This window comes from Seriola lalandi, unplaced genomic scaffold, assembly GCF_002814215.2.
Source record: "Seriola lalandi dorsalis isolate HSWRI2012SDOR001 ecotype SW California unplaced genomic scaffold, Sedor1 jcf7180002054691, whole genome shotgun sequence".
NCBI classification, from domain to species: domain Eukaryota; kingdom Metazoa; phylum Chordata; class Actinopteri; order Carangiformes; family Carangidae; genus Seriola; species Seriola lalandi.
This window is the reverse complement of record NW_019525244.1, coordinates 737,129-759,748: the sequence shown is the minus strand read 5'-3', so window position 1 is coordinate 759,748 and position 22,620 is coordinate 737,129. Positions and strand designations below refer to the sequence as shown.

The 22,620-nt window shown below is 39.8% G+C and overlaps 2 protein-coding genes across 2 annotated transcripts; both read right to left on the bottom strand.

The window, feature by feature from the left end:
- Positions 1–55: 55 nt before the first annotated feature.
- On the bottom strand, positions 56–7,646 carry LOC111667591 (cyclic nucleotide-gated cation channel-like; the record flags this gene model as incomplete). The annotated part of the gene is made up of 10 exons (XM_023423338.2): positions 56–1,613; positions 1,702–2,079; positions 2,927–3,025; positions 3,608–3,886; positions 3,998–4,485; positions 4,616–4,722; positions 5,723–5,833; positions 5,944–6,135; positions 6,306–6,416; positions 7,471–7,646. Coding segments are annotated over 10 exons (2,127 nt in total), but the record flags the coding sequence as incomplete, so codon positions are not given.
- Positions 7,647–9,484: 1,838 nt separating this feature from the next.
- Positions 9,485–22,418, bottom strand: LOC111667604 (plastin-3-like). The gene is made up of 16 exons (XM_023423351.2): positions 22,320–22,418; positions 18,779–18,847; positions 17,609–17,760; positions 17,313–17,442; positions 17,027–17,159; positions 16,757–16,838; positions 16,305–16,470; positions 15,929–16,068; positions 15,678–15,773; positions 14,171–14,357; positions 13,949–14,027; positions 13,737–13,857; positions 12,907–13,040; positions 12,346–12,469; positions 12,098–12,222; positions 9,485–11,759 (listed from the first exon to the last, which is right to left on the bottom strand). The coding sequence occupies exons 2-16, from the start codon at positions 18,837–18,839 to the stop codon at positions 11,627–11,629; spliced, it is 1,863 nt and encodes a 620-aa protein (XP_023279119.1). The 5' UTR covers positions 18,840–18,847; positions 22,320–22,418; the 3' UTR covers positions 9,485–11,626.
- Positions 22,419–22,620: the final 202 nt, after the last annotated feature.

The following is a 22,620-nucleotide window of genomic DNA, read 5'->3' as shown; positions in this document are numbered from 1 at the left end:
TTTTTTTTTGATAAAACAGATTTTCAAAGTGAGAAAAAAGAGAAAGAAGAAAATGTTTCCATTTTTTAAAACATGTTCACTTCATTTAATCATCAGGAGTCAGTACTGCCAACACAAAAGGGAAAAAACCTTCCACATTATTCTTTTCAACTAGAGCAGATGAGTGAAAAGAAAAATCTTGACCGCGCTTAAAAAGACATCACTACAGACAACTCTAAAAAGAAAACCTGTGACAGAAAATGTGTTTAAAGAAATAGGACAGAAAAGGAGTTTGACATTCGTGAAACATCTAACTGTTACATTGTGTCTTGTGTGTTGTCAAACTAAAATATTTACTTCTAACTTCAATTCCCTCTTAAGGCAGGGAAGGTTGTTCTCTAGGTGGAGGTAAAGTCATCTCTACTCAAACAGAAGAAACTCATGCATGCTGTGTCTCAATTCACTTACTTCCATACTCTCACTTGCTAATTAGAGTGTGGCAACATACAGTGCACTAAGCATCTGGACGGTGCGCTCAAAAACGTCAAAAAATCGAGTGCAGTACGATGGACACTTCTCAACATCAACGGTCGCCATCTTGGCTTTGTAGCAGAAGGTGAGGGAACATTAACAGGTTTTCTTGTGAAAATTGTGACAGAGGAAGGAGTCCAATCCAATCAACAAAGACAACACCCACACTCTGGGTGTTCATGACACATTGTGTTCACAAAAACATAAGGTCACGATGACCTTGAACTTTGACCTTTGACCACCAAAATGGAATCAGTTCATCCTTGAGTCCAAGTGAATATTTGTGATTGAGAAATGAGAATGGGATGCACAAACAGTTAACCTGAAAACATAATGCCTCCAGCCCTGGCTGTCATCACTTCATTTACTGTGTGATTCAGTTATGAGGGATATCAAGTGTATTAGCACAAGTTTTATTCCCTTTGGATTTAATGAAAGTTTATGCCCCCTAGTGGATAAGGCCAACAATGAGAACAACTAATAATGTGCTACTGGTAGTGTATTGGTTAGGATATGTACAAGCCATTAGTGTATTCCTGAGTAAACCTTTCTCCGAACTTTAATATAAGTAATCATTTTACTGTGTAACTATATGTTTTATTGTTTTTTTTTTTATTGTATGTCTGCAACCTTTGTATTGGTTTATTGGTATAAATGTTTTCTAAGATGCAAAGCTTTTCAAGCAGAGCTGTATTTTAATCAAGGTGCTTTAGACATGAAGTTAATTACTGTTTTTGTAAATTCAGAGTACACCAGCAGGTGTAAAATTGTGAGAGGCAAAAGGTTTTAAAAAGTAAAACAAAAAAATTTATATAATCTGTCAAATACTGGTCATCATCATTTTTTGTATTTCAAATTGTATGAATGAATAAGAGTAATAGTATTTTGTGACAGTAAAAATGCCGTGTGCCATTTCATCAGAGCCGGATGTTGATTTCACTGCGGACACCATCACCACCAGAAACACTCTCATTGCCGTCGGCGTCTGACAGGAAACCACTTCCTGTGGCTACTGTGGTGATGTTGTGTTCGAGGGATGTGAGTCGCTGTTTCAATCGCAACTGGGAAGAGTTGAACTCACTCTGCAGACGGGCCAAGCATGTCTGAAAACAAGGATATCATTAGTTTTTATCAATATAGCAATCACTGCATGGAATGTAACAATAGTAGCAGTGAACTAATAGTGCTGACCTGTAGCCGATCCAGACTGGTTTCCAGCCTCTCCACTTTCTCCTCGAGCTCCTCCCCTGCAGACACATTCACTTCCTCCAGAAGTCCCTCCTTCTGCAGGATGTCCCGCCCCCTCTGCTCCAGCTGGGCCCTGGCATGGGGGAACTCTTGAAGTGCTTCCATTAGATCTTGTTTGGAAAGGCAGAACAGGTCTGAGTATCCCAGACTCCGGATGTTAGCTGTTCGTCTGTTCCCCATCTTGCTGCCGCTGATGTTCAGGATACTGATTTCACCGAAGCAGCTCCCTGCTGTTAGAACAGCAAACTGGGTGACTCCATCCTCCCCCACCACTGCCAGGCGGCCATCTTTAATTATGTACATCTCCTTGCCCACATCTCCCTTGTAAAAAAAGACAAAATATATAGGTAGGCAAAGATTTTAATACTGTACATCACTAGTAAAGGAGGACATAATGGACACATTAGTACTTTTAATTAATTAACTTTTAATTAACCACAGCCACTCTTGGTTTCTATATGAACTAAAGTTTTGCTATGGCTACATTGCCATTGATGCTGAACTCGCAACATGTCTTCTAGACTAGTAAGTAAACAGTTCTTTACACTAACGTTGGCTACGTAGCGATAGATCCTTTAAGTCTTACTCTTCTTGATGAAAAAGGGAAAAGTCTCCATTGAAATTTTGAGGTTAAAGGCTGTGCACCAATTTTCATTGTCAGACATTGAAGTCACATTACAGAAAATTTACCACACACAACCTTTACAAAAATTGGTATTTCTACACATTTGAACATTCGGTATCTAAAAGCCCACTAGAGTGTCGTGGTGGCCTAAAGGACACTGACCATGTAATTGTAACATTCCTGGTTCGAGTTAGGCCGGGGACCTCTCTTATATGTCATACACAATCTTTTCCTGTCACTGCCCTACCGTCTGCTATCTCATAAAGACAAAAAGCAATAACAAAAAAAAAAAAAAAACAATAAAATTCATCAACAGCAAAGAAAATATTGTTCATGCAGGTTGGTCCAGTGGAGCCAGAGAAAACAGTAGCCTAATGCACATGTGTAGCAAGCAGGGAGATGTTTTTCAGTGTATGTACTGACTGACCAGCTTGAACTGGAATATGTACTACAATTTCTGCATAATCCATACAAAACTTAACACAGACATGGAAGTAAGTGTACTGCAACAGTACTTAAAGCAACAGTAGTAGTACAACTGACCTTTCTACAGATATAGTCTCCAGGACTAAAAACCTGTGGTCGTAGTTTTAACACCAACTCTACCAGGAGGCCGGCCTCACAGTCCTGGAAAATACGCACCTATACACACATACACATACACAAACACAACAGTTTGTTAATGATTGTGGAACTTGCAAGTCACAGTGGTAGAAGAAGGAACCAGAAATATGATATATGAGCATGAGCAACAATTCTGGCAACTTAAGTTAAAGTCACATTATCTTTCGACATTGGCTCTGTCTTTCATTTACTTCTATTGAATTTCCCAGTGACGGACAAATTCAACGTGGTATTTCCTGTTTTCCTTCAATCTCACGTCAGCTCCAGTGGACTTGCAGGTCAGAGTTCACCTTTATTAAACCAAGTCCAAGTGGGTGTGCTTGATCGGCCAATAGAATCACTGATGCAATGTGTAATACCATGTTTAGATCCCACATCAGAAATGTGACAATGGATTCCTTTTTCAGCACTGCGTGTTGGGCAGTTTCATCAAATGGAAGGGTTGTATTATCAAACCTGCAGAGTGATGCCTTTATGTACCATAAAGTAATTTAAGTTTGTACTTTTGATAATAATCTCTACAAAAACATAATCTGCATTGAATGACATGACAAATGTAGAAGAGATTGGAGTTTGGTCACATTGTCTAAGTGTCTTTACCTTTTTCAGTGTGTCCAGGTGAACATTAATAGCAATCTCTGCTCTCAGTTTATTGGGCAGACTCCTCAGCACTTCCTGTTCATCTATAGTCTTCTGATTGGTCCACAGGTAATCAAACCAGCGAATGACGCGCTGCTCTAGGACCTTGCTGACATGTCTGAAGTGCATGTAGTGTTTCAGTGCATCTACGCGGCTCTGAAAGGTTGCTCTTGTGGCATTCATATTGGAGATCATGGATCCGACATTTCCCACAATGGAGGCAAAAATCAGGACACCAACCTGGAACAGAAATTAGTACAGTATTAGCTGTTTTGAAGCCAGAATCTGGCTTTCATGGACATTCCAGATAAGATAATATCAGCTAAGGTTACATTGTTGCTATGGACATACCAGAAAGTCAAATATCAAGAAGAGATATTCTTCATCTCTAACAGGAGCTGGTGTCTCACCAATGGTTGTCAGCGTCAGGGTTGACCAGTACAGACAGTATATGTAACTTCTGGTCAAGGAGCCAAACTCTGGGTCTGAGGCATTGGGATAAACCCAAGAATCAGAGCCCAGGCCCAGGACCTTGGAGAAGCTGTAGTATACACAGGCGTTCCAGTGGATAATCACCAGTATGTACAGAACCAGTTTACAGATACGGAAAGCGTTGGGGTAGCCCGTTCGAGTTTCTGTACGCTCAAAGAACTCAAACAGACGTGTCAGACGCAGGAGGCGGTTGAATCGAAGAAGTGGAGTGTAGCCGATTCCAACGGTGAGGTACAAGAGGTCAGTTGGAAGGATGGAGCAGATGTCAAGTTTACACTGTAGGTTTCGAACATAGGTTTCTCTCAGGCGCCGCACATCTTTCACCATCAAGCCTTGATCCAAGAAACCTTCAAAGAAACATAAAGAATTAAATGAAAGTTGCTGTCTCAAATGGCAATTGTATTAGGTGCTTATCAAACATTTTTGTGTAGTAATGGAAATTTGAGTTTGATTTCTCTGATTTTATATCGTCAGCACCTGTGTGGAGGCGAACAGCAATATCCAGGATATAGACTCCATCACAGACATAGTCCAGCACCAGCCACACTAATACATTCCTCATCTGGAGGTCATCAAAACAGGCCCTACAGAAACATACAAACACTCAAGCAGATGAAGAAAAACAACAGCAACATCCTGTACTGAATAAATGATTAAGCACCAGCAACAAATATTCTCTTGAAGAAAAATGGTGCCCCCTTTTGGCCAAAAAATTGACATAGTAATAGAAGTAGCACTTGCTGTTTTTGTAGTAATAGTAGTTACTTTACCAATAGTAGTATCTTCAATAAGACCATTGCTACCACCATTGCTATATGCTTTAGATAAAACTAACAAGTCCATTGCCCTTTTCATATACAAAGTCAAACATTTTTTCTACAAAGAAGCTGATGACAGCATGCGTGTCAGGGGAAACAGATAGCTAGATCCCTCTCCAACAAGCAGTGAAAAGGAGTGAAGTACAAGGAAACTGGACATTCCAGATTGAAGAGGAAAAAGATGTGGGGAAAAAATGCTTTTGTGTTCCATTAGCCTGCATTTATTGATTTTCTTACCACTTGGTGGCCATGTAAACACAACAAACATATTGCAAATGTAACAGTGGCCTATGTACACATACTGCAGATACCCAACATTCATTCAGAGCAGATTCTGAGTCATGTATGGCAAATATAAGTATAATATTCACGCTCCTTTTGCTCTGTTTAAGTCTCAATCAACCCCTTAGAAATATCTACGGCTCTTTGGCAGCTAAATGCTCCATGGTGTTCAGTTCAATAATACAATTATTGATTAGTGCAGCTTAAAAAATAAGCATGTTTTGATGACACTGGCAGGTGATTCAGCAATGTCTCCCAGGCCCAAATATTGAATTTCTGGCTCTAGAAAAATGCTGAGTGGTAAATCTAATGTTATGTTTCTGAACACTTATTCAGACAGTCATACCCATGCCCATTTTTCTTTCTACAGTGTTGCAGCTGTAGTGGCTGTTACATCCATGGTAGAAGTATGAAGTCCATAGTGGTGTAAGAGGTAGTACTAGAACTGCCAATAGTACTGTTAGTCACAATAATAGTTACCAACCTGACAACTAGTAGAGTCCAGTTATAGAAAACTGCAGCACCAATCACCATCAGCCAATGGTAGTATGCATCATCAGATGGGGATAAGACCACGATGTTACACTTCCTTCTCCTGACAGACAGGGACAAAAAGACAGAAAGACAAAGAGATTTACTGTATATGCAAATGTCAGATGATATTTTAATGTGTTTGTGTTTTGTCTGAATTTTTTCATGTCTTACGTGCGTCTGGTTCGTCTGATTTCATTATCTGCATCTGAGCCAGTGTGGCTGTGGCTAAATCTGCTGGGTGGAGCCTGTATGTCCATGTGGGCAGGGCCTCTGAAACGCTCCAAGAAGGAATCTGGTCGCTCCGTCTCTTCAGCCAAACTCTTCTGAGCCCATTCTCTCAGAGTCATCACCATACTAACTAACCTGAAGACAAGTGGGCAGACAAAAAGCACATTATGATGTCTCCTACTGTTGACTATTATATTGACTCTAAGATCCAAAAACTTCATAAGAGCAGGCAACTACAGTTAACATAATCACTCTCTGGAAATAAATTGATGTGAATAAATACTTCTGAAATACAGCTGTTATACCTAGAGAGAGCACCTCGTCCACGAAAAGAATTCTGGGAATTAATATCCCTCCTGTCAATGGCCGCCATTCTCTGGAGCTCTGAAGAAGTGTCATCACACATCGACTGTCCTCTACAAACCATATAGATATCGAAAGAAAAATTCAGTGATATGTACAACAGCTCTAAACTAATTTACAGCAGAAGGCGTCAACATTCTTCCTCAGATTATTTGAAGTAAAACTGGGACTGAACATACATAAGAAGACAATAAGATAAACATTCATTTACACATCGAGCAGGCACTGACTATTAGCATTGATTTGGAGTTAGCACATACACCGTAAGTCTAATAAACTCTTTTAGTTGTTAGTTTACACCAGTTCATGAGAGAAATATCTGGCTTCCTAGCTCCTAAATGATCAATTAGCTTGTTGATAGCTTTGTCTATCTGGTACTGGGTAGGGAGTATACAGTGGGTTTATATGAGGTTTTTCACTGAAAACAGCTGCTTGTGGCTGCTGGGTTTGATGAGAGCTTTGAGACTGAACCAAAACATTAAAGTTGCAGGACATAAAACCAAAACTATAAGCTGAAGAACACTAAAACATCAGCAGCCCTGGGTGGAAGTGCAAAGTAAGTTGATATTTCTCCTCTCATATGATATGTCATCATTTTTTTCTGTTGACGATGTAAAACTATTGATTGATGCATCTTTAGAAATATATACATATATTATGTGCCTTTGTCAACCGTAACAAACTACATGAAAACTATAATCTTCTCATATGAAAAGGCACAATACAAAACATAAAAGATTGAGCTACTGCAAGCCTCATGCAATTTCACCCAAAGCCCTCTTTCTTTAATGATGATTGGCTGTTTGGGTCACAGAGATTACAGACAGGCCAGTATGTAATCAGTGCTCTAATGATCTATGATTATTTAAAGGTTCAAACTAGTTTGTTCTTGTTATGTTTCTATAAAGCTTTGATTTTCATAAGATGTGTTCAAGTATTTGATTTCACAATTACGTAACATTATGTAGAATACAGTACACCAGCATTGTGTGTGTGTGTGTGTGTGTGTGTGTGTGTCTGTCTGTGTGTGCTTGTGTGTGTGTGTGTGTGTGTGTGTGTGTGTGTGTGTGTGTGTGTGTGTGTGTGTGAGTGTGTGTGTTTGTGTACCTGCTGAGTGTGCTGTCAGCCCGGTCACTTTCCTCCTCTGTCCATGTTTTCACAGACAGCCTGTGTGAATCCTGCACTTGACCCGTCATACTGCATGCACACATACACACACACACACACACACACACACACACACACACACACACACACACACACACACACACACACACACACAGTCAGACAAACACACACATACACCAACATACCCAATTTAAGATAAACACACAGTCATAAGCTACAATAACACACTCAGAGTAGGAGATTTGAGCCTCATGCAGAGACACACACACACACACACACACACACACACACAAACACACACACTCAACTCGCTAACTCACTAACCAGCACACACACATGCAATGATAGACCCACAGTCAGAAAAGGAGGGTCTTCCAGTACGAGGTCACCCTGTATGAGGCATCACCACGGAAACCAGATGTCATGGCAACAAGCATAGAGCAGTAATGACAACAGATCATCTAAGAGAGCGGCAGATTGATAGACATGATAAGCTCAAAGTCAACAAACCTGATAAATTTGCTGATGCCTCAGTTCAGATTATCAATCCAATTCAGTTCACGTCTTCAGTTCAGTTGCATCCTATCTATCACAAAGGACTGACAAATGCTCATATGAAGGGATGGATGGATGGATGGATGGATGGATTGATGGAGTGAACAAATGTGACCGATAAAAGGCACGATCACATGGTACCCGACAAAAGCGTCGTTTAAATTGCAAATTGTGTGTGTGTGTGTGTGTGTGTGTTCCTTTTCACCAGCAAGCTCATCTGAATTCAAGAACCTTGTTTGAAGTGGCCTCTGAACTCCAAGTGTGTCTTTGTGTGCATATATTCTCCTGATTACTGAGAGACAAGTGTTTTCATCCACACACCTGCTCATGTGAACTGAGACATAATTTTATTTCAGCTTTATTCAGAAATGGATTTTAATCCAAAATGCCATTCAGTATACTCACTCTGAATTTACCAAAATGAAACACAATTTACTTCAAATTCTGGTGTACACACACACACACACACACACACACACACACACACACACACAAGATGAAATCATGTGCAGGGTAATATTAAGTATTTTTCACAGGATTGGTTGAATTAGAACCAGGACACATCCAGAAAGCTCATCAACCACCTCTCAATACTGATTACAATTATCCATACTATTATCATAATTTTCTATTAACCATACTCTTGACATAGTAGCAGCCTCTCAGCAGCTGACCTGTATGCACTTACTGTTACATAATGAATCAATGCAATAAACAATGTTTTTACATTAACAATGGCGGATATGTGAAAGCCGTTGTTCCTAGTGACAAAGGAAGCTCTGTACAAAGGAGCTGTGTTGTTCATCAAATACTGATTCGTTTCTGATCCACTTCCCCCCCACAATAGTTTTTAAAAAAGCACAACCACCCAAGTCATGTCAAATCCACTATTCAGTTCCTGATAAATGTTTTTTTGCAAAATAAAACTGCACATTTTAAAGTGGCCTTTTATTGGGACCAGCCCTAGGCACACCTGAGCAATAATCATGCTGTGTAATAAACACCTTGATATGCCACACCTGTGTCAGGTGTGCAGATTATCATGGCAAAGGAGAAACGCTCCGTTGGTGGATTTAAACACGTTTGTGAAGAAAGTTTGAGAGACAGAAGCCTTTTGTGAGTTTGGAAAGAGTCTTTACATCTTTAAATTCAACTCATGAATAATGGGAGCAAAAACAAAAATGTCGCGTTTATATTTTTGTTCAGTGTAGAATTCTTAATTAGCAATTTTAATGATCTTTTTTAATGTTTATTTTTATTTGAGTTTGTAATTGAAATGCAAATGAAATCACTTTATACATTTGTTCTATTTTCCAATTCATTAATCAGATTCCAAAATTAAATGTTAATGGTCTTTAGTGAATCCAGTGGCACACTCAGGACTCTATCTAGGACCTGAGAATAATGAAAGCAAACAGATATCAAAAATCAGACAGTATATGGAAAAATCCTTTTATTCATTATTGATTGTACACACTGGATGTTGAAGGTATTGCTGGCATGTAAAGCAATATTTTCTGCCCACAGTGGCAATTCAAAGGACCAGTACAAATAAACAGCTGATTGGAAAGTGCTTTACTGAGAGACAATTTGAGTAAAATATGACTATGGAACCTTATCATCAGCAGCAACAAACCTGATAACTTTTAAACACATATACAACTGCAGCATTCAAACAGGATTTTATATTTTCGATCTAAACAGGACTGGAAATCTGTCTCAGGATGTTCTAACTGAACTCATGTGTTAATCACAGCTGTTTAATCAGCTAGTCATTAAATTCAGATGTGTTCCTGAACAGTCGGAATCAGGCATCATTTTGATGATAGAGGGGAAAGCAGTGCACTGACTAAAGGAGACATCTTCTTTTTTTTCACAACACAGGCATACATCGCCCTCTGTGTTGCTGAGGTTACATGTAAGCAGTAGCAGCTTTGACATGTTAAATTTCAGACAAACTGCTGCATAGACCAACAAAAAACCTTTGTTTTCTATTCCTCTGTACTTATCCATTTTAGGTTATTATTAAGGTTGGGTTTTGGTTTACGTTAGGGATCTTCAGGTGCAAATTAATGATATTTTGAGGAATTCTTATTAAGGATTCAGGTATTTAAAATCCCAGATGTGTGGTTAAACAGTGGATATTTTAATGGATTATAATATATTAAGGGAATTTTCATTTTTAAATTTATAGGTAACCCATAATTTGTACCTTAAAGGCACCTTAACTTTTTACGTATACAATTAACGTTAAGATGCAAATTTAGGTTTTTTTAATTCTATATTTGGGGTCAATTAATAGATTCATTTATTACATTAATGGGTTTTAATGGATTATCTACATGGTACATACACTGTGATAAGTTTAAGGAGTAAAAAACACACGTTTACCATTTACCAAACAGCATGAAATGTTAACCAAGATTGAAAGATGAAAACCTTTGAGATTCAAATTAAGAGAAGGTTTTCATGTTATTTGGTCAATTAAATATATTTACCCCTTAAAATGCCTTTAAAGATAATCCATTAAAAATACTTAAACTTGTGCCTTAAAAAGTACAAATATATTACATCCATAAATCTATACGATCATCCCCTTAATACCTTAATTACATCAGTATTAATGGATAAGTTACTGATCTTTAAAGGTAGAAAGCATTAAGGTATTCAGTTGTACAGTAACTGCCTATAATCTAGCACAGCTTTGGTTGTATATAAAAAAAAGGCCAAAAGGTATTCAGTACAGAGTATTATGGCTTCAGTACAATAAATGCTCATACTGTGAACAGGCTGGCACATCAGGAAGATACAGCAGAGCTTTGAGGCAGGGACACATGGGAGACCTGGAGGCAACGCAGCTGTAAAAATGTCAAGTATGTTGGAAAAAATACAGGAATGTAAAAGTAAGAAAAATGAAATGCTGAGAAAAAAGTAGAAAAATCACTACCATGAACTTTTGCTTTCAACAGGGCTGAAAGATGCGAAGTGATCTTTGTATTTAAATGTTTCCCATGTATCACAGCCCTTACATTTAAAGAAACAAAACGTTTCCTCGTTTATTCAGGAAGGAGCCAATCCCAGAATACACTGGGCACAACCTGAACTAGACAAACACATTCATACTTATATCTATATCTGTGGGTATTTTGGTAAAATGAGTCTCTCTAAATGCGACTCTGCTAATCCGCCGTACTGCGCACAAACTAATCTGAGATTAAAAAAAACCTAAATATTTTTCATGTAGCTGTTAGAGAAGTCCCACTTTACTGCAAACTGTCTGACCATTCAGCAAATTCATATTCCCTTTGAGCACTCAGAGGATCGCGGCTGTTTGTGTCAATGTACACAAATGTCCATTAATGCAGAATAGATGAGTAAAGTGGCACTTCCATTTTGGCTAATGCAGAATAATCACTTAAAAGAACAAGACAATATATCTATGTTCACCCCCTTCATTCAAATAGGCAGACAGTCAGTCAGTACTTGTGTGTTTGTGTGTGTGTTTGTGTCTGTGTGTGTGTGTGTGTGTGTGTGTGTGTGTGTGTGTGTGTGTGTGTGTGTGTGTGGATGTGTGTCTCCTTTAAGCCTTCTTCATGCCTCTTCCCATCAGGCAGGCGAAGATGGTCATCACCATTTTGGGGTTGATCTCCACCAAGTCCTCAGGCAGGGCGTAGACCTTCGCTCCGATCTTCCTCGCCATGGAAATGGCATACCTGGTGCAGGACAAGGTTCAGTTAGGATCACTATGGCAACGTAGTAGATCTATGACACAGCATCTAGTTTCTCATTATGTAGCCTATACATTGATTTCTGTTTGACATTTTCTTCGATCATCATTGATTTGGCAATATCGCTTTTGTCTTTGAAAGTTGCAGTGAATCACAGTTGTAATCTAAGGGGTAATGCTTGTGTAGCAGTGGGCTTGAGCTCTGCTACCTGAAGTAGCTCATAGTATGCTTCAGCTTCAGTTTTAGACACAAATACAATGACATACTATAACCCAGCAGATACAAGTAAAGACACAGTCATAGAGAAGCAGGAGGTTCATTACTTGGCGTTGTTCAGTTTGTCTTCGTCTGACAGCTCTCCTTTTGTAACCAGCTCAAAGTTCACACTGTTTGGCTGGATGGCATCAATCAGCTCCAGAACTGGAAGACTGGTACCTATTGCTTTGTCCTTAAATAGATCGATACACACACAAACACATACACATCACACATGTATACACTACAGCGTTCCGCAACTACCATTTACCCGTAGTAATAATAGAAAAGTGCTCACAAAGTGAAACTCTCTTACCTTAAAGCTTTTGATGGATGAACTCTTGCCGGCCTCAGCCAAAGTCTTGTTGACCCATGAAACTATCAAATCATCTCCCGCAACTTCTCCATGTCCGAGGTCTTCAAGAACATTTAAAGTGTACCTGCATGTAGACGTTAAGACCAAATGTAAGAACATCGACCATTAAATCACATCAAATTGTATATGTACCTTTTGACCGCAACACCTGTCTGTAATCACTGTCAACAACTGAAGCTCTGTTGTGATCCCCCGTCGCCTGAGTCACAATACTGTTGTAATCATTTCCAAATTAAATTAATACTGCATTTCCTACAAACCCTTTGTGTTTTCAGTCACACAGGGGACTGTTGCTTCTTTCACAATGAACATGTTGGAAGTGATGTGACGTTGCCATGAACTATTACAGCACCCCCTGCCTGCGCCTGTGCTGCATAGCAACATCCAGTCTGAAAGCCAGTGGATGCTGCCTCTCTCTCCGGTCGTGTTTTCCTTTGTTTGTGGTGATTTTTCAAAAAGACCACTTAATAAATGAAAGCTTGACTATTTAGAGTAAATCACCTCCTCATCAGCTGCCACACCAGTGCCAGGGTTAGAGTTGCGTTTCCATCGTAGAGGTCCTGTCCACCGATTCCCACCAGAGAGAAACCTGCTTTATTCTTACCCAGTTCCACAGCGTAGTTACAGTTTTCTATCTGTTGGACACACACACACACACACACACACACACACACACACACACACACACACACACACACACACACACACAGTTAGTAACGAAACAGGTATGATCAGATATATGTTCATCATAGCTCCTATATATAGTGTGTAGTATTACAGAATACAAGCTGTGTCCCAATTCAGGGGCCACATCCTTCAGAGGAAGCATTTGGTGACTGATAGGTTGTCCAGCCTTCTTTTCCTGGGCCACTAAGGCTCCAACTGTTGGTAACCTATCCCAAGATTCATTGTGTAATGAAAGCAAACAACACTGACAGAGAGCCTGAGGATTACACCTTTAAATGTAAGTATTGGGTTTCAGTTCAGTTGAATAGTAAATGGTACAACTGTTAAAAAACCAAGGGCCTAAAAACCTCAAGTTTTCGTGAGAAAAAAATTATATGTTGTCAAGGTTGCTAGGCAACAGGAGTCGCTGTTACAATAGTAACTGTAGCCCCACTGTATGATGCCTGTGAACAGGCATAATGTATATGTACATATGTATATGAAAAATGCAGCTTTGTGTCAAATGAAGTCATTTTCTTATTAAAGTCTTTTCAATATTTGAGAACAGACTCATTTTTATCTATTTATTTTCTTACTTGTGCTTTTCAGGTTGAAAACCTGTTCTGTCAAGAATACATCATTTTGAAAGCAGTTTGCATATTTACCTTTTTTAAATGTCCTCCTCCGATCCCTTTGAATGGAGGGAGGTTGACTCTGTTGTCCCAGTCCACTGGCACCTTAATCCTTTCATACAGCTGGAGAATCACCATGGCGTCCTGCAGATCACTGTATTAACACACATGTGATCTATGTGAATTGTGCATCAACGTGGCACTAAATAGTGGAAATTAAAACTGTCACACATAACGATACTGACCCGTAGATGTGGTGAACATGTGGACTGACTCCGAGAGAGTTCATCCAGTTCCTGAAAGTTCTCTCCTCTCTGGTCTCACCTTGAGAGAGACAAAAAGAGAGAGTGATTTCTCACAGAAACAGGACCAGGAGGTTTTTGTACTTGTGGTTAAAGCTACCTCCTACATGTCAGGACAATGGGTGAAGGTCTGTGTGACAAAAGGAACTATTCATCCATCCTTACTCTCCAGATTCCATTCTTGGTTCTCGGGTTTGGTGAGAGCCGGGTGTTTGTTGAACAGCGTGGCCACGAAGGCCATGTTGAGCTTTGCGTTTCCACACACGACATCAGTAGCGGTTACAAACTGTCGGCACCCGAGACGATCGGCCTGTTTGAGCATACACTCTGCTCTCTTCGTGAGATCCTTTTCCTGGTAAGACAGGCAGACACACACGTTTGGGATTCATTCCAATATAATAAATAACACTGCAAAACATGTGTGGTGACAAATCCGAATTCTCTGAAGCATCTATGTTGGGTGAACTGAGAAATCACAGGTTCACTGAGAGATCGTCCTCATTTCCATGTTGTCAGTCTCACTGCTACTCTGAACAAATACATGTTACTATGACTGAAGAGACAAAGAAAAGAGCGACAAAAAATCATCAAACTATAAACCAAAAAAATGCCAAAAAAAAACTGCCAATATCTGGCATGTGATTGGCTTGGAGTTTCATACGCAGGTTACTGGAATGAAAGAAAACATTTTCTTAAAGACACCAATGAGATTTGCCAAGATGATGAGCACATGAAGTTCCTAGAAGATTAAACTGGCATTTTACTAAGACAATGCTTGTATGTTTTGCTATTTTACAGTGTACTAGTGATGCACAGATCGCAGATACATCCACGGACACTGTGTTTACTGCATAAACAGCGGACAGGTTGCAGGTGGGTGAAATAATATAAAACATATGAGGAAAATATTCATTCAATTCTCTAAAATGTGAACAGATTATATGCGTCCTTTTTTTTGTCAGGCATGAAGTGGACTCTGTTTGGATTGCTGAACTTGTTATGATTTATTATTTATTTTGGACAGCAGCCAAATGTGAGTTCAGCCTATTGTGGAGATGCCTGTTACCATTTTCATTTTACCAAAAAAGGAGAACTTTCAGTTTAAATAAATGTTTCTGTATTTAAAATCATCCTACTTCCATGTGATATATCACCACATCATGCATAATATTCCACTGAGAAAAAAATAGCAACGTGATCTCTAAATCATGGAAAATAATTTGTTTGGGTGGGTGGCAGGTGGATGATTTATGCATACATGCAGATCTGGATGATTTCATAGCCTTCCGCGCATCACTACAGTGCACAGCTTGTTCCATTGTATGAAAAATACTAGAGGGAGAAAGAGGAACAAGATTCAAATCCTGCTTACAATCAGACGTACAGGGTGGTATCATGATCCTAATATAGTCCTACAGGAAGCAGGAAGAAGGTCAACAGGAAAGTCAGCTTCCATTCAGCCTCCAACAGCCGAATGAAAAGCACTGAGTGAGTCGACAGGCGCTCAGTTTCACTGACGTGCCAGTGTATGTAGTTCTGTAGATCAAGTGAGGCCCTGATTCATTACTGATTTAAACTGTAATGTCTGCCTAAAGGTGAGCATTGCATTTGCATGCTGCCTTACAATAAAAAGTTTAATATTCTAACTGCAATAGCGGCTTCATCAACTCACGTATAGACCAGTCATATCGATGTCAACCCGAGGAACGTCCTCTTTGCTGCCGTCTGGAGCGATCTGCTCGAGCAGGTGGAAATACGCCTTGGAGTCCTGCACAGAGACAGAGATACACAAGCACACACACATGAGTGAACCTTCATGAAAGTATTTTCAAACACCAAACCACACTGATCATGACTCCCCACCACAAATGTCAAACATATTCTCCCGTAGGTTGGGTAGCCCTCACAGCAACGTTTTGTTACCTTGATATCTCCAGAGAAGTTTGATATGGTCATGCCGACTTTCTTTAAATGGAAATTGGCCCAGCGCAGCAGCAGCTCCTCAGGGCTGAGCTTCATCAGTTCTTCCAGACTCTCCCCTTCCTCCAGCAACGCTGCAATCGCTGCGCACACGAAGACAAGCACGACTCGGGGGTTTGTGGGGGGGTAGAATTGCAAAAGTGCATTGAAAGCAAAATGATGTAGAATCAAGTGTATAATTCTTTTTTTCTACCTTATATTTGTGATGTTAAAGTTTTGTGTTTATAATTTTGGTGTGTGTAAGAACATTACTTTTACTCCAAGCAGTAATTTTTTTCCCCACATACCAGTCTGTGTACCTGTGTGTGTTTGCGCGTACCTTCATTGCGGCTCAGCTCTATATCGGCAAACAATCCTATCTTGATAATCTGCCAGAGGAGCCCGAGCACAAGGTGAGGTTTTCCCTCCTTCAGGTCTTGAGCTCCGATGTTGACGACCTGGCAGCCGATGGCCGAGGCTGAATTCAAAGCCAAGTTCAGATTCTCCTGTAGGGGAAAAAAAATAGTAGTTAAAGACACAAAGATAGGAGGAAACTGACCATCTGAGCACCAAGTTCCTCAGCTGCTGATGGAGAAAGTTCAGGCCAGATTCTTTCAGTACAATGTGCATTTGTATATTAAGTGATGCAGTTTTAAATGCGAAGGTGGATAAAATTCACTTTTAAAAATAAACTATAACAAACTGCGTACAACTCTAATTCAAATCCATGTTATGAAGATATATCACAATTAACATAACGAAAACAGCTGATTAGTTAAACAGCTGACTGACCTGTGTGGTGAAAGCAGTGAGTTTCTTCTTATTGATGGTTCTCTCATCAATGGTGTCAGGAACAGAGAGATTGATGAGTTTACTGCAGCAACAAAAAGTAGAAAATCACAGCACTTAGCACACAAAACTGACTTAATGCAAAAAAAAAATAAATAAAATAAACTGACTGACAACTGGGCAAAGTTTACAGAGACGTAAAAAGAAGATTGAAGTTGAAGGTAAAATTCAGGACAGGGTAAAGATATAATAAAGTATAAGTTTAGGGTTTACCAGAGCACGATGCCGTCTGCCACTGCTTTAAACAGAGCTTCAGTGTTGGGGTTGATGGGCAGAACATGTTTACAGTCTGGATCCTTCTCCAAAGAAGAGTTGATATAGTTGGCAAAGGCAAAGCGCTCCTGCTCTGAAATACAGAGAAGTTAAGTGTCACTTCCCTTGCTAGTAAAAATCTGTCATGGATATGGGCCTGGCTCAGTGGCCAGTGAACTCTTATATATAGCACTCTATTAGTATTAGTATTAGTTAATGATTAGACAAGTTATTTAGTTTTACTAACCAGAGATTGAGTGTTGAGTTCCTTCACTGGAAATCTCGCTGGTGCCCCCGATGGCTACGATGCCTTCTTTCTTGTTGAGAGCCTTCCTGAAACCCTGGGCCATGCGGTCGTCCTTCATGTCCTGGAAAATCTGAACGTACACACAAGAACACACAGAGCAAGTTTGAGAGTCAGTCACACCGTGGTTACTGTGTATTTGTCAGGATACTGATCAAGATAATTGATTTAACACTTTTAGTTAGTTAGTCAGTCAGTCGGTCAGTCAGTCAGTCAGCTTGTTAGTTAGTGTTACCTACAGCCGTGAATTCTTCAAGATTGATGCGGCTGTCTTTGTCTCGGTCCAGCTTCTGGAGGAGTTCTCTGATCTGGTATCCAGGCAAAGGACAGCCCACCTCGCGGAAGAGGTCACCGAGTTCAGAGGCGGAGATGTACCCATTACCATCCACATCTTCAGAGGTGGGGCGGACGCAGGAAGGACAGGGACAGGGACAAGGAAGGAAAATTAGTTCAAATCACTGGGTCCTTCCACACATCTTACACAGAGACAAGTCAGTTTCCTTGTCAGTCTGCGAAAACAGTTGTATGATGTCTTGATCATGACGATGTATGATATAACAGTATATGATGACATTTGTGGCTCTTTAGGAGTTTCCTAAAGTCTAAAAAAATAACCCCTCAGGATCAGGATGGTCTAACTTTTGGATTGCATTATAGGAAGTGTAGGACAACAACTGATGATTAAGATGAAGTTACACTGATAGAAGTGATGCACTGTCCAGACAGAGATATTCAATAAATGAGACTCAGTGTCCTGACAATTACTTTTACTGTATATCTTATAGGAGTAGTCCGAGAAGAGAAGATCGATACCGCTCTAATGTCTGACGGTTAAATATGAAGCTACAGCCGGGAAATGGTTAGCGTAGCTTAGCATAAAGACTGAAAACAGGGGGAAACAGCTAGCATGGCTGCGTCCAAAGAGGAAAAATCCACCTACCAAAGACTTTGAAACTCACCAATTAACACATTATGTCTCATTTGTTTAAACTATATAAAAACAGAAATTACCAAAGAGGATATTTTTCAAAATCTAATACTACACCTTTAAAACAGTGTTTTTTTTTCACATCGAGGACCCCTGAACTGACACAAATTAGACCATGGACCCCCATCTGATAAGATTTTTGAAAACAAATGATTCCCCTTTTTGCTGGGAACCCCCTCGAGGACCCCTACTTTAAGAGCCACTGCTTTAAGCAATAAGCGAGGTGTGGGTTTATCAAAGGTTTCATTTCTCTCCTCCAGAAAAACACCTGTCTGTCAGATGTGCACACACACACGAGCACACAGTACATAAGAACACGTGTTTGTCAGATGCTTTAACCCACTTCAAATATGATTAACTCATTTATCTTTCTTTGATGGCTGTCTGAAACTTCCACACACGCACGCACATTTTTACTCACCCACTTTCTGGAAGCCTTCCCTGATCTCCTCCATCTCCTCTGCGCTGACCTTTTGCGACATACTGACACCTACAAAACATTTCAGCAGAACGTAAGCAAATGCTGCATTTAGGTACTGAAATACAATTTCATCAACAACAGTTGATTTCTCTTCAGCCGGCATTAAGGCAAACAAATGACACTACACCTTAAGTCTGATCTCATGCTATATTTATAACCAGTGTTACTCATATCATATTATTAAACATTTTATATTTCTCATAAATTCTTTGTCAGAAAAATCATCCCAGTCATCAGGATGATATGGTTTAAAGATGTTACGTAGTCTGTCTTTAATAAATCATTTTATATGAGATCCTACAGATAATTTTCAGCTGAACACAGTGATGCTGAGCAGACCGATTCACAATCGTTCCTTTGAGGATGAAACATTTGAGTATACGACAAACACAGATTTGTTAAATACGATGGCTCTGGGCTCTGTCAGCTCCATCTTTGGAGATACAACAGTTTGTTGCATTCATTATTCCTCTGTTTGCTCGGGTCAGCCCGGAGCCATACTTCAGCTCTCAAACAACACAGCTCTGTTCACTCAGCCAAGAAGGAGATAGTCGCTTCATCTATTACACAAAGAGCCACTTAGCTTTACAGCTGCATAAGCCTAAAGACCATTACAACATCTAATAGTTTCATGTAGATTGCCTTCGTTGTGATACGATTCTGTAATGGAGGGCATAGACGGTTTGTATTATAGCTTGTGTCGACAGATATTTATATTACAGCTCCTGTACTTAGATACATGATTGCTCTCTCCTGAACAAACAGATGATCCACATAAGCTTTTTGTATATAGAATCATACACCTGCTTTTATCTATAATAACTAAGTATGGATACACCCAGAGAGGCATCGAGCTATGAAGACAGTTTGGGCAGTTTGTGTTTACATTTTGAGACAGACACTGAGACCCTTAGTACAACCAAAATACAATGCAGGCACTTGGCCACTTTAAGCATCCTCGAACAGCAACAGCAATGTATTTTTCCAGAAACAACATCCTGGGTTTTCAAGCAATCCACATGACCTCCATGTTTGTTTTCTGCCAAATTATAACCATCAGCTTTCTATCTCCGTCCATACTTCAGTTAACATCTTGTGTACAGGGGTGGTGGAAGCAGCTGAAGTCTCAAAACCTCGCTTATATCAACCCAAAGGTGGAATCTATATCAGGACCACACTAAAGATTATTGGAAATGTTTTCTCCCTGTATTTCTTACTTTCTTTATTTATTTAAAACTATTTTGTAATTTTGGCAAAATGAGTCTTAACCACTGCCAAATAGGCTAGTGAAATAAGGGAGCTGAATGAATCTGTTTCAGCACGCAGATCCCTTCAGTAACAATAAATCTGATTCGATCTTCAGCAGGAAGAAGCAGAGCTCTGCAGCAGCTTGGCAACATCACATCAGACAATGTTATAGAAACTATCAGCCCAGATATACAGGCCCAGTAGGAAGAGATAGTGAGATTAGCCTGTACCGTATGAAATTTTGCCTGAGAGAGAGAGAGAGAGAGAGCTCTCTGCTGCAGAGAGCTGAGCCCTGCTAGCTCGTACTAGATATGACAGCTTGATGAATTTACATTCCCAGGCAATCAATGCAAGCCTCGGAAGCCAAAGCCATTCACTATTATTAGTCTCAGGTAACAACGGCATCCATTAGAGAGGTTTGACTTGATGAGAAATCCAGATCTGACTGAAAGACATAAATGACTTTTAAGAGACATTAGACAAAAAGATTTTGGCTAGAAAATTCCCTCCATTTCCATCAGGCTTCCAAATGTTCACGTGTGCTATGATCGTGTTACAGCGTTGCCAAATAAACAAATAAGCTTTGCTTCAGTGCAGGATGCAAACACACAAGCTCCCTGATCACAGGGGCCACTATGTCTCCAAAAAAAGCTTGAAGCACACAGTTTGTTTCAGACTCTGCTAAGAAAATAACAGCAGTGGTCAGATGACACATCGCCAAATGTCAGTTATCTATTCCCACGGTTGTTTGAATAATGAATGGAGATTATTTTTCTTAATGCAAAACAGGCCTATATACACAACATACTGTATGTGGCACCCTCCTCATGACAAAGACCAGTGTACATCCGATAACTTTAAAACAGTGATTACTGATTCACCAAACCGGAGAGACAGTAGTGTGGAGGCATTTTATAAGCTTTTTTAAATGTATTTCCTGTGCACACAAAATGCATTGTGGTCGAGCTGTTTTTAACCTTCAAAGACATGAACTTTGGTGTTCATCATTATAACTTAAATGTTTTCAGTGTGAAATAACTGCTATGCAGAACTGTTGAATTGCAGAAAAAAAAACTTTTACTGCCACCAGATGTCACTAGTCCAGGAGGAACAGAACATTTAAAGGCATTTGATGCATGTCCTTACTATGTTTTCTGAGTAGTTTTTCATAAAGTGGAGGTAGATTTGAGGTCTGTTTATACCAATATCACAGAAATGGATATTAATACTATCATTAAATTACATTATATAGTTATACACAACATGCTTGGCAAATACATAGAATGAAATTAAAATTAATAAATGAATTCATCTTTTGATCAAATTAACATGACATGGAATCAAAATAGAACAACAGTCATTAATGAAACATATTTACAGCACCAATTATAGTGATAAGAGCAAAGATCAATCATCAGTCACGCCTCTAGTTAAAGTTATATAATTCCTCCTTGGTCTATTCGGTGACATTGTGTTGCCTGGATGGTGTGTCTCCTCCAGATTTAGACTCTGAGGATTCATTCATCCAGTCACACCAGCCTGGGCGCACATGACCGGAGGAGTGTGTTTATAGGACCCTCACACAAACACACACATGTCTGTGTCCAGAATGACGATGCATTTCATATCACCATTCACCCTGACACATGTCTGCCAATCACTCCCCCGTACCTGCGATTCATCCCGAACATTCATTGAGAAACAAAAAGGGCCTTCAGTTATATGTATTTGAAAACAACTATAAAACGTGTTATTGAAGCTTAAGTGGCCACGGGGAATTTGATATTACAGCCTGTAAGCAATTTGCATTGTTTTGCAAATAGGTAAATCGATTAATGAAAAAAAAGACAACGAGCCAAATGTTTAACTTGCATTTAAAATGTTGAAATGTTATTATTCGTAATGTATTAAGATACAAAATGCATGAAAATAACATTAATAGTCTTCATTGGAAATTTTGTCTGAGACGAAAACTGTATTTCCAATGTCCAAACGTTTCCAATGTATATGATAAACAACATGAACAACAAATACTGCGCATTTTCAGCTATTGCTCGCACATTTATGACTCACACCCTGAAACACATCCTGAGGTATGCTGTGAACTGTAATTTGCTGAATGGGAGCAGAGCAGATGTGCCGCAGTGAGTTACAAATCTTCGTTTCTGATCCTCAGTAAAAGAAACAAAAGCTACCCTGTGAGAAAACGCCCTGAAATGCTCCTTCCTCTTACCTGAAGACCGCTGGTGCAATTCAGTACAGATCACCCGGGGGAAATGGATCCCTGTGTCGGCCTCTCTTTGCTCCTCTGTCCCGTTTTCTTCAGCTTGACCCCGCCCCTCCGAGCCACTCCTTCCCTCACCAAGCCTCCCCCGCCTCCTCTCCATCAGCAGTCATGTCTGGCCACTTAGCAAGAAAAGCACGAACTCCTCAGGGCAGGCTGGCATCTGATACTGTCTTAGCTCGGGGGGAACGTAGTTTATGTTTCAACCAACCTTTTATTAAAACATATAAAAAGGAAAGAGAAAAATGTC

Coding starts and splice junctions, on each gene's coding strand:
- LOC111667604 (XM_023423351.2), bottom strand. CDS start 18,839: ATGTCGCAAAAGGTCAGCGCAGAGGAGATGGAGGAGATCAGGGAAGGC. Junction 17,160..17,312: donor AACTCAACACTCAATCTCTG/GTTAGTAAAACT, acceptor TCTGTATTTCAG/AGCAGGAGCGCTTTGCCTTT. Junction 13,858..13,948: donor CATGTTCACCACATCTACGG/GTCAGTATCGTT, acceptor GTGTTAATACAG/TGATCTGCAGGACGCCATGG.